The following is a 12,061-nucleotide window of genomic DNA, read 5'->3' on the forward strand; positions in this document are numbered from 1 at the left end:
TTTAATACTACATAATATTTATTCGCTTTGACCAATTATTGGATAGAAACAACTATTTAGTGGAAAAAAGTAATTTAAAGCCAAAAAAAAAAAAAAGGTCCAATTTGTTGCCAACCAATGAGTTTTTGGATGAATTATGTTTTGTTTATTTTTGTTTTTAAAAGTTAAATCATTAATTGTTTTTTTTATTTTCTCCTACAAAAGTGAAAAACTTTATATATAACTGCAAAATTGTCTATTCAAAGTCTGATTTCATTCTTCATTTTTCATGTTTTTGCAGAGGGTGATGGGGGACAACACATCTTTAAGTTGTTTTTATTTTTATACAGTATTGTTCATATAAAATTCGGAACAAATTGAATTGTATTGTTCATAATGATTTTATTACCAGGTGTAATGATTGGAAGTCAGTTTGTGCGGGTAACTGTTATTCTGAGTGCGGAGCTCCTCCACTCATTGAAGCTGTTGGAGACAACAGAGACAACCTCAAAGTTACTGTGATCAACGTAAATCTGAAAATACATGAACGATTTCAACTTGAAGGTTTTGATCTAAATCTAATGACAATAAACACGCAGAATGCGATTCTAGAAAATGGACTTACTTTGAACTATGACCTGACTGTTGTGACTCGTCGTCTTGAAATAAGTACTAACGTTCACCTTCTTAAAACCCCTGGAAGTGAATGTTATGGATTCAAGTCTGCGTATATAAATTCAAATAAGTACTATTATTTTACCAATAATTACAATGGACACACTCTTACAATATTTGCAGAACTTTTAAAAATCGGTGAAGTAGAATGTATCAACTTGCAGTCAGTTGATAATGTAATGTTCCCAGGATACACACCTCGCTTACTTTCGATGTCGGTTGCCTGCGCAGATATCTTAGCAACGGAATTAACCGACGATCAGATGTGTCTTGATTCAGTTTTATTGGACACTACTCAATTTGTATATAAATACAGTGCACCTTCTCCATACGCAACGATGGCACTCGCAGTGGAATCCAAAATCAAGCGTACCAAGTCTACTGCAACATACGTACCATCTCTGTCAAAGAATGCTTACAAAGACATCCTGAACACTTACGACATTGACCTAGAAGAAATAAATGATGACCTGGAAAGACTTTCGGATGACGAAGACGATCTAGAAGACAAAATTGAATTCTTGGAACTGATGCATCAGAAAGCGAAAGATGTACAAGTTGCCAGGAGGGTTGCTTATAACACTGGTATCTTTGAGATCGAAGTAACTAAAGCAACAATGACTGGTATACGACAAAAGGTTGGAGACCTTCAAGTTGAGTTAGAAGAAGCTCAGAAACAATTTGAACGAGACATTGAAGAATACAAGAGACAGCAGGCAAAGAAGGCAGCTGGAGGTTTCTTTTCATCTTTAGTAACTATTGTTGTCGGCATTGTCACTGTCAATCCAGCAATAATTGTTGGCGGTGTAGCTAGTTTAGCTAACAACATTATTGACTTGGTAATCCTAATTGAAGCAATAAATGGCTTAGAAGACACACTCGATGCTGTCATGGATCACCTAAATGACCGTAAAGACTTATCAACAGAAGAATTAGAAATTACTATGGAGACAGTTATAAAGGTAGCTGAACTACGTTCCAAAATCACCGAATGGGAAACTTTGGAAAATGTTGCTCAAGGACTCTTAGGCGTCGGTACCGCAGCAGAATTACCAAGCTCAGGTAACTACATGAGGATTGTGCTTGACATCTCCACATATGGAAGAGCTTTGACAGTGGAAGCTGTCAGAAATGCTGAACTCATTCTAGAAAAACTAGAAGATAAGAAATGGTTAGATGTGAGCAAGAGGGAAGTGGAACGTCTAGATAAAATACTTAAAGAAAAAGAAAAACTCCTACAAAACTTTCCACTCGTTCAATCCGAAATCGACTATCAAAGTTATATGTTGAAGTATAATCTCATAAACATAATGCATACATACTGCCAAAGCGTATTTTTCTACCAGTTCGAAGACTGCTCAACGACAATCAAACCATCACTGACAGATTCTTTGATTGTACTGCGTAACAAGATTTCTAGGGCTAATCGAGAGCATGTAAAAACGGTGGAAAGTTTTAAATCTGGCAGACCACAGACTTTCCATATTTCGTTCAACATTCAAGATCATCCAGATTGCAGACGGGGTTCAAAATTCACTACACTAAGAGACTGCCCTGTGTGGGCCTTTAGACAACATAAGGAGATGACCGTTAACTTTAATTATACCAACAATAATGTATCGTTTACGGGATGGGATCGAGTAAGAGTTGAACGTGTACGCGTATATCTTAATGGTGCCTCGGGATCACGCGCCAACCTGAAAGTGTCTACATCCGGAATATTCGTGGACAGGTATCAAGGAGAGTATTATGAATTTACTGGTCTTCAGTTTCGTCAAGCATTTGAATACCACCCGAAAGATGGTAAGATTTTCTTTGATTTATGTATACTGTATTTAGACAATTCTTTCACACAATATGCATTTAAAATCCGACTTTTTGGATACATTGGTGGGTGAGTGGTTCAAGTACTATACTTTCCGTGCATTCATTAAGATCCTAAACCCGGATTAACAATATACTCTAGACATTGTAGACTAGTTCCAACTTGGAGGTAAGGCATGTAATTACGTAGTTATTATTGTTAGCTATTGTATACCTTCATTATTTTTTTTTTAATCTGGTGGTCACGACTTAAAGTTGTCCGCAACTTATTTTGACCTCCATCCGCACATTTTTGATGTTTTTCTTGTTTATTGTAATTTTCTTTTTGCAATTTGTAATTTTTATCTTTTATTTCAAAATGTGTGGAGAAACTAATAAAATAAAACAAAACAAACGTAAGTAAGTTAACAAATCACAATCGACATCGTGTCGTGATTGGTCAAAATACTTGCGTTTCTCTTACGTCCTAGTGGAAACCTACTTTATAAAGTATAAAAATAAACAACCATATATAATGTAGGTTGGTAAGATCATTGCAAATGTTTTACTTTCACAGTTTTTTCTGCATTTTCCAAAACATTCTAAACCCATTTTTGTTCTGCTATACTCTAGGAACGATAAGCATTGACGGCGTTAGTGCAGAGGAACATCAGGGTATATTCCAGATGACCACTCCATTTACAGCTTGGACAATATCGGCACTTTCGCCAAGAAACGCAAAATTAAAAATATCGCAAGTTTCTTCCATTACAATCGAGATGACTGGTAGCGCCATTGGTGTTTAATAAAATGAAAACTCGATATAATTTCAGTAGCCCTATGTCGTCAGCGACGTCATGAAGTGACACTAATGTATGGCTAAAGACACTACGCGCGTGAAATGGATTTTGCGTTTGTCTAGCTTTACAGGCGTATAAATACATTTTTAATTTTAAAGCTAAAATGATGTATTTTGTGAAGCTCTCTACTAAACCGCGTTTTCCGCGTAACGACTACGCAGTTAGTGTCTCTTCGTGTTGTCGCTGACGAGGTGTGCTATCATTACTTTTATGTAGTTTGATTATTTAACCTTTTAATGAAACCTTACGGAATTATAAACAGTTACACGATAGGCGTACAGTATTAACAAAAAGAATGTTGAATTAATTTGATGGTGACGTCACAAATTAGCCACCACCTGTAAGAAAATCAATTAGAACAATAGGTCACAATCAACGGTCAGAGTGTATCAGATAGATCTGATTTTTAAATCTACTTCTACTTGTTAAAATGGGTGTAAACAAGTAAGTTTGTTGCTACAATGTATTCATAAAGCTAAACATATATGAAGAAAAGTTGTATGGCATTCCTATTTAAAAGTAGAAACAGTTAAATTAGGATTTAGGAATGTAGGTCTGTCGTCAATATTACCTGCACCGTTGCGCCGACTATGTCAACAATATAAAAATAAACAACGTAGGCTAGGCTAAGAACATAAACTTAGTTTGGAAAATGAAATACAAATATTTTGTAATACTCTAATAAATCGACTTGACTTTAATCAATTAGTCATATCGGAAAATTTGAGAAAACCATCTTTGTTTAAGCTTTATTATGCTGTTATGTTTACTAAATTTTAAATCTATTTCTTTGTTTATACAATCGTCAGCTTAGAAAATTTAAGTAGTGCACCCTCATTGTCGAGATGAGAATAGAGCAGTAGGCTACTGTAGTAGTTTGCAGTTACCATGATTGTATCTTATTGTGTACAAAAGTGTTTGTATCCTATTGTTACAAAATACACTACAAAATCCATTATCATAAATTAAATATTCATGATTACATGATATATGTCCTAATTAAACACGAGGAGTCACGTGGCGTAGCTGTTGGTGTTTCTAGGCCTACATAAGCTGGATGTTTTACTACATAAGCGGTGGATTGTTCTACATTAACGGTTGTTTCGACATTTTCTACATTAACGGTTGTAACACGCCCTCTTGGTTTAAAATCTTTAAATGAATTGGCTTCTTTTTACCAGAGTAATTTTGGTAATTTTACTCTTCTCTGCTTGTTTTAATGATTTATTAAATCAATTGTGTAATTCTGGATTCCCTGTGCCCTTTCTATTCTCTGGCAAATATAGGCAGACATTCTGATGCTGACCATGTATGTTCCCCCTCACTTTATTGCGCTGACAGTGTTCGGTCAATTGTTATTTTATTTTGCTTCTCGCGAATGCTCGGTACTTCCTTGCCTTTTAAACATAACAATACATGATTTTCCACGATTTTTAGTTGCAGACGATCCACTATAGATAGTTATAACTCGGTCTTTGTCAATATAAAGTAGGTGAGCTACGTTTACATCTATAAAACATTAGAATGTTGACATTGACATACGGTGATGGCGCGGTGTCCACCTACTTGCTAGAAATGATTGATGTATTTCTGTCGGCTGCCTTTTAACTAACTGAGCTGGTTTTTATTGCTAAGTATAATGTTATCCTATTAACAATTTCATTGCATGTTAAACTGGTCTCATAGGATATAACATTTATGATAAACTATTATGTTAATTATATTCTATAATATTGATTTTATGTATCTTAGGCCTACTAAATGCAGCTTAATTTTTTTAAACAATGATGCCAATCAATAGAGGGCGCTATATGATTATCGGATGTGTTAAATTTATCCTAAAATTACGTTATTTATTGGTTATTGATGTCTAAACTGTGCTTGAATTAACATTAAACCACAAACAATTCACAGAAACAATCTACAGAAACTTCGAATACCGAAAGCACAGCCGCTAATAACAACTAGAAGAAGTAGGCCTATCAATGTATACAGATTGGTCTGAGTGTGCGCAGTCGGTTGGCTAGTTACTAGGTCTTGTTAATATTGCGTTAACTTCCTTCGTTGCCGGTAGTGCAATCGTTCTGCTGTATTTAGTACTAACAAAATATATTTACTATAGTCTTCTCTTTGAAATGACGGTTCCAAATATTTCTGTTGAAAGAAATTATGAATAGTTAAAACAAAGTCACCAAAGCGTAACCTAATACAAATGGCCTTTAGCGAACACTCATAGATAATATATTAGATAATGTTTAACGGTAATATAACTCTCAAATATGTCTTTTTCTAATCTAATAATGACGATAGCTGGAAGTAAATTCTATAACATGTTCTGTCTATACAGTACAGTAATGCTTCCAGTATTATAGTTATTCATTCGTTTGTCTGCTAATTTTAAATGTAGGCCTATGTCTAACTTCTTATTTTCGAAGTATTTCCTTCAAGAGCGCCTATCCTCCGCTCGAAATCTGTGTTCATTTGTTACTCTGCAGTGGTTCGCCAAACACTGGTTCTTCAAGGCCTTGAATAATTTTATACAAAATGGCACAATCACTGGGCCTCTGGTTTTACTGAGAGTATTGGTTACAACACCCCTTTCTGCAAGATCATGACATTTCCTTTTAGCTGAAACTATATTTAATTTGAGGGCTAGGATATTAAATTGAAAACGAACGACGTAAGATTGAGAATGATATGCTTAATTATCTGCTATAGGAAATTGTGTTTTGTTGTTTTCCCTCAATGAATTTTAAAAATAAAGTTTGGAATTAAGTAGAAACAATATTGCATAAACTAAGTGGTTGAAATTAACATTTGGGATTATTGAAAATGACAATGTTTGTTGATGTTCAGATAAACCTTGGTTTCCACTTTAACGCAAGGACAACCTCACCGCACAAATAATTTGACCAATCATCACGACGCGATGGACCATCCAAACTGATGATGATTGGTCAACTCAACTGCGTTGCACCAACGTCTTTTCGTTTTGGCAACATTGTTGCGTTGCGCAATCGTTGTTGCGCCACGTACAAACTATTTTCCCAGCTGCTCTGGCATGGTATGAGTTCGTATCACTCGGGTTTTTAATTTAGGGTTTAAAGCCCTGTCTACACTATACAACTTTAGGTGACAACATCTTTGTCAAACTAGGTTGACAGTGTAGACTGAGCTTAAAAGTGAGAATGTTCATTAAAATGATCACATTTTGATTATGAACTCTCACTGAAATATGGCCTCGTATACAACTAATCAATAGAGGAAGAGTTATATTATATTAGCTTAATGTGGTATTGGGGTTGATAGACAGCAGACGTTCATCCATTAATTATAAATCTACCTTTTACCTAAAGCAACATCTTGAAAACTAATGAAATAAATGTGTAATGATCATGTCGCGGTGACGTAGTAGAGATTTTTTCATCAACTTCTCTACCAAGGCAGATTTTGTTTTAGTTGATCGTTCGAGCAGTGTCGGTAAATCGGTAAATTCAATGGAATAAGTTGAGATATCTTCGTTTATATTATTTATATTAAAAACTCGTCCTTTAAACTCCAGCTGGCAATGGTTCAATATGAACATAGTTGAATTGTAAACGTGTTATTGTAAAATATTTATACGTAGTGGTATGTTGACGCGTTAGCGCGTGTACAAGGCTCCATAGAGGAGTGTGTAAGGACGCTTAATCCAATATAACGTGTCTATTTGCCAGTATTAGTGGATCATTTACTGTAACGCTTTCACGCTATTTGACTTGTATACTTGACACTTGGAGTTTTGCTTTGCCAATTACAGCTCGAAGCATTCACTATATAAACGAATTGAGTGTTAATTTGGTGAATTCAACGCAATTGATTCAACAGCGAGCGTACTTAACAGTTTTAATGGAATATTTCATTGAGCATAATATAAGTTAAATTTACATAACGGAAACTTGTTTTATCAACTGATTGATGGTATTCTAGTTGGTTGTTCTTTTCTTTTGCCTCTGGGCATATTTTGATACGATGTCATTTTGTGTATTTTTATAATTGAAAGCAGCTTCTAACATTAATTCTTCTGTATAATATATCACAAGAGAGAAAAAGAGACGTCATTTCACAATTCAATTTTACACGTAAGTATTTTTTATTATATTCCTCCAGTGCACCATTTTTCTCTCGTTTTGAGTAAACTCATTTTTGATGATTTAAGCTATACATATAAGAATAGCGATTTATTGTAGTACTTACTGATGTTTATTACTTTATCATCATTGTGAGAAATGATTTAACTGTCAAAATTTCGTAACAAAAAAATTACCGACTATCACTCATTATTAAACTATACTTTAGCTCTTTTTTATGTAATCTCATATTTAAAAACCATTAGTAATTCGAATACAGTAATTTAATATGTATACACTTTGTACAATAATTTGCCTGTTATCCGATCAGTATCACATTCATTGTATCAGTGACACACACAAAATGAAGGCGCGCGTACAATTTTTCAACATTGATTGAACGCGTGCGTACCATTTTGACATCGATTGAACGCGCGCGTACCATTTATTAACATCGATTGAACGCGCGCGTACCATTTATTATCAAATGAACGCGCGTGTAAAAGTTTGTTGGGACGCGCTACAAATTTCTCACTTCCTACATTCCACACATTATATAAATAATTTAATGAATTATTTATTTGGTTGCACTTATCAATATTAATGTGATGACATTTTGTATGCTGCTTTAAATGGTTTTCGTTTGTTGATAACCAATTCAAAACTTTCCCCAGCGAATATGTAGTGTATTTGTATATTAGTTTAATTAATTTTCTATTTTGCTGATACTACTACTAGTTCTATGTGTTGTTAATATTATTATTTATTATATAGAATTTGAATTTTATCATTTAATATACAATGTAAATGTAAAGTATTTTAGCAATAACTGTGATGCACCCAACAATGTTGTAGAAATCATGGAAAAATGCTAATGATGCTAAAGTCGCCCACCTCGTCAATTAAAACTGGAAGGATATCAATCTGTAATGCAATTATAAACTTTGAACATTTCAGACATCTAACATATCTTTAAAGGGTAGCTCCATAATGTGTATTGTTTAATACAACATGTTAAACCTTTGCAACAACATTGATGATATTAATACCCCACTTATATTTTCCGTGGCAAAACGAACGTCGTAAAAAAGTGATACAGATAAGGTGCTAAGGAATATTTTGTTAATGTTTAATATTAAGATAAAAGTTGAGTTGTGGCATGGTGATGATGTATATTATGTATATTATTGTTAGTTTGCCATTATTGAAACTAATAAATGTTCTTTAAATGAAAGAAAATGAAATGCTTGACTACCAATCCAAGGGTCCTGGGTTCAAGTCCTATCATGTCAGGATTTTTTCTAATGACAAAAACTCCACTCCCAAAGACTTGTAATAAGTTTATGTAGAGCATCTTGTGTGTTTGTCTTGTGAACAGGATTGTCTTGTGAATAGTGATTGGATTTGCTTAAAACATACGAACACGAACTGTAGAACCACTTCTTAGGGACTCACTCCACGGTGCTCGTTCTGTTTTACCATGACGAAAAATAACTGAGGTTATTGTCAATATTGTTATAATTGTAAAAGCTCATTATTCTTTATACATAGAAACTATGTATCCGGATCTAACCTTTAAAAGTATATTTCAATGTTTAGTAAATTTTACAACATTTCAAGTTTTATTTTAATTACAATTCTTCAGAAAATTATTTTATGCTTATTTGGTAACATTAATATTTTATGTGTTAGTATAAATACAAAATTCGTCATCTCAAGTATCCAATGAAGATCTGAGTAGCTCTAATTATAACTGAATACACAATATACCTTTTTCACATAATGTTTATACAATCATTTGACGTATTATTTGTAAGAACGAGCTATGTACTATAACGAGATAATAGCACATCTTGTAATTAGAGATTTAACAAAGAACATGTAAATGTAGGCTAATGTTCCGTATACTGAATTACGTTCTGTCGCCTGGGCTGAATTTATTCCTTCTGGGTCACTATTTAATCTGTTTACTAGTAAATCAATATAGGACGAGTACTTTCCTCTTAAACGCAATGTCTCCCGTAGTAATTAATTATCATTATCCTACTCGTAAATCTTGCTTGATGTCAAATATTAATTAATAATGTGCAATATGTAAATCCTATCCAATAATATCGGAATTATTTCAGTTTCAGATTTGGTATTTGAAACTTCATTTCAGCAATATAAAAGCTAAAAAGAAAATGCAATAATTACGTAAATTACAGCGCAAATCAGGGCATCATTTGTACAGAAAGCAAATTTACAACCATGTATAGCTTCGCAGTTTAGTATAGTCTTGAATCTTTTAACCTTATATTAAAAAAACACTCAATTAAGAGGGAATTATGTTTTGTCTAAATTTGTCCCCTCAATAGTATCTGTTGTATTCATAGAGAGGCAAAATTGTTCAAGACAAAGTTATTATATTCTGACTGGCACTATAATGCCTGTAATTCTACAATTATGACTAATTGTTCCGTTTTTAATATATACAGAAACAATTAAATAAAAGTGTATTATACTTTTTACACATTTAGGCACCTAACTATAAATTAATATTTAATAAACTGTTATTATTCTATAAAGTAATTTGTTAACCCTCGATTGCAATGCACTAGTTCATAATCAATTTGACATTACACATCGATTCACAACTGCACGTGTAACATCCAATAATGATGACATGTTTTACTATAAGTCTCGCATTCAAAAGTTGCTAGTGTTACAAGTATATCTGCCACCATTAGTAACAAAGACAAAAGAAATTGATTATTATTAAGACGCAGCGGACCAATCCCCTTTTTAATTATTATATTTAATTCGCACACGCTGTACTGTTCGTTCGCCGACTTCACAAGTCAACCGCCGTAGGTGTTGGAATCAAGGACTTCTGTGGTACAGGTAGGGACTTTTGATTAGTATAACGTGTTTGTGTCATCAGCAAAAAAATCGCGGTGCGCAAAAGAATTCATCATTCATTCAAACAAATTTGTAAGCAAAATAATGGTATTCATCGAGATTTGTTTATAAAATGATAATGTATAGCACACTAGGACGCACTCTTTTCTTTTGCTATTATTAGTATGTCTGTTCAGTCCGCGTCTAGGCCTATACGTACTATCACTACTACACAAATTCAATGAAGAAAAAAAATGGAATTTGCTCAAACAAAAGTTAAACGCGTTACGGTGTCGCTACTTGAACACTACACTAGGTTGGTTCTAGACTGAAATTAGTAAAAAGATAAATATGTTGGCACATATGGCGTTTTATACTTGAGCAAAAAAATCGAAACACCGACTGTCTGGTGGACTAACATAAAAAAGATAATAAATACAGACTTGGGGCAAGTGTCTACCCCACAAGAGAAATTATTTGAACATCTCGCTATTACCCTGACACTACCGCTATATCTACCACCTACATGCATTGAAATATTACGCGCGTGTACAAAAGTCATCTCAATACACGAGTAATGAATCGAAGGTAAAATGTACGGTATTTTCGTGGTTAATTTTACGCCCATGAGTTAAATAAGCTTGCCTAATTACAACATCTTTTCAGTATCAATAATTTATTCAAATTGCTATTTTATGCATTTTTTGTCCTAAATTAATAGTGGTAATAATGGTTATGAATTTCATTAAATTGCAGTATAATTGGACTACAAACATTTCATGTAACCGATTATAATAAAATAGTTAATTTACATAAATATACAAATTTTCATTTTCCAAGACTGAATAAATCAAAAAATTGGATCAAGTGTACGATAACGTACTTTCTTAAATTGCTCTATAATGGCTTACACCAATTTAGTGTACGGTGACGTTGCTCTATAATTATTATGGCTTACACCAATTTTCATTTTCTAAGACAGAATTATTTGTAAACGTTTACTTCGGGTAACTTATGGCTTACAGTAGGCCTACGTCATTTCCTGTGTATACGCCGTGTTATACGTTAACTAGATCACATTCAAGAAAATTCAATAAATAAATAATTCTTCCAAAACATGTACGTACGCCTCAATAGCTAAATTTATAATTAACACATTTGTCTACGGGTGGTTGTGAAAATACTCTTGTAATATGTATTGTTTAGTCTATGGATTCAATCAATTAAGCTTAGTATCATCACGACATCACTTTGCTACTGGGTGACTTAACGGACCAATAGACCAACCATGGAGCTATAAAATGCGATAGTTCCATGGAGCAACTGACAAATTGCCTAAACTTACTATAAAACATAATTAACCACTTTATTCAGTGGTGTTATAATGAACAATTCAACGTCAATTAGCAATTTAATATCGTTTTTATAAAAATAATAAACTTTATATAATTATATTATTTTGACCTTTAATATTTATTCCGTTTTTTGCCAGTAAAAGTGTGAATTAATTAAAATGTTTTACTATTAGTACCACACGTGTTAATCTCACAGTTAAATGTAACCTTCTTCGCTACACACCGGTAACTTTGAAACTAAGAAAAAAGTTCAGAAGAAATTGCTTGATTACATTGTGTCAGTGGATTCGTCATATTCTTTTTGCGTATAAAATGGAATGGAATTTCCCTAATGATTCCACTCCCCACAGTCAGCATTAGACAGCTTATTTCCGGTAAACCCCCGTCCCCTCATAGGCGA

General features: G+C 33.5%; 2 protein-coding genes across 3 annotated transcripts in view; both read left to right on the forward strand.

Moving 5' to 3' along the window:
* The window catches only part of LOC140047069 (metabotropic glutamate receptor-like), a 47,178-nt gene extending 40,862 nt beyond the window's left edge, over positions 1 to 6,316 (forward strand). The window contains exons 9-10 of the mRNA XM_072091878.1: positions 392 to 2,457; positions 3,091 to 6,316. Of these exons, the coding sequence (XP_071947979.1) occupies positions 392 to 2,457; positions 3,091 to 3,263 (2,239 nt within the window). The 3' untranslated portion in view covers positions 3,264 to 6,316. The remainder of the gene's footprint in view (positions 1 to 391; positions 2,458 to 3,090) is intronic.
* A 674-nt stretch (positions 6,317 to 6,990) lies between these two features.
* LOC140047070 (short transient receptor potential channel 4-like) overlaps positions 6,991 to 12,061 on the forward strand; it is a 47,080-nt gene continuing 42,009 nt past the window's right edge. Inside the window, exon 1 of one of the 2 annotated variants that reach the window (XM_072091880.1) lies at positions 6,991 to 7,438. The gene's annotated coding sequence lies outside the window, so the exon portion shown is untranslated. Of the gene's footprint in view, positions 7,439 to 10,280; positions 10,310 to 12,061 lie in introns of those variants that run through there. The other variant, XM_072091881.1, reaches the window with a different exon arrangement.

The sequence above is a fragment of the Antedon mediterranea genome, chromosome 4 (assembly GCF_964355755.1).
Source record: "Antedon mediterranea chromosome 4, ecAntMedi1.1, whole genome shotgun sequence".
Lineage (NCBI taxonomy): Eukaryota > Metazoa > Echinodermata > Crinoidea > Comatulida > Antedonidae > Antedon > Antedon mediterranea.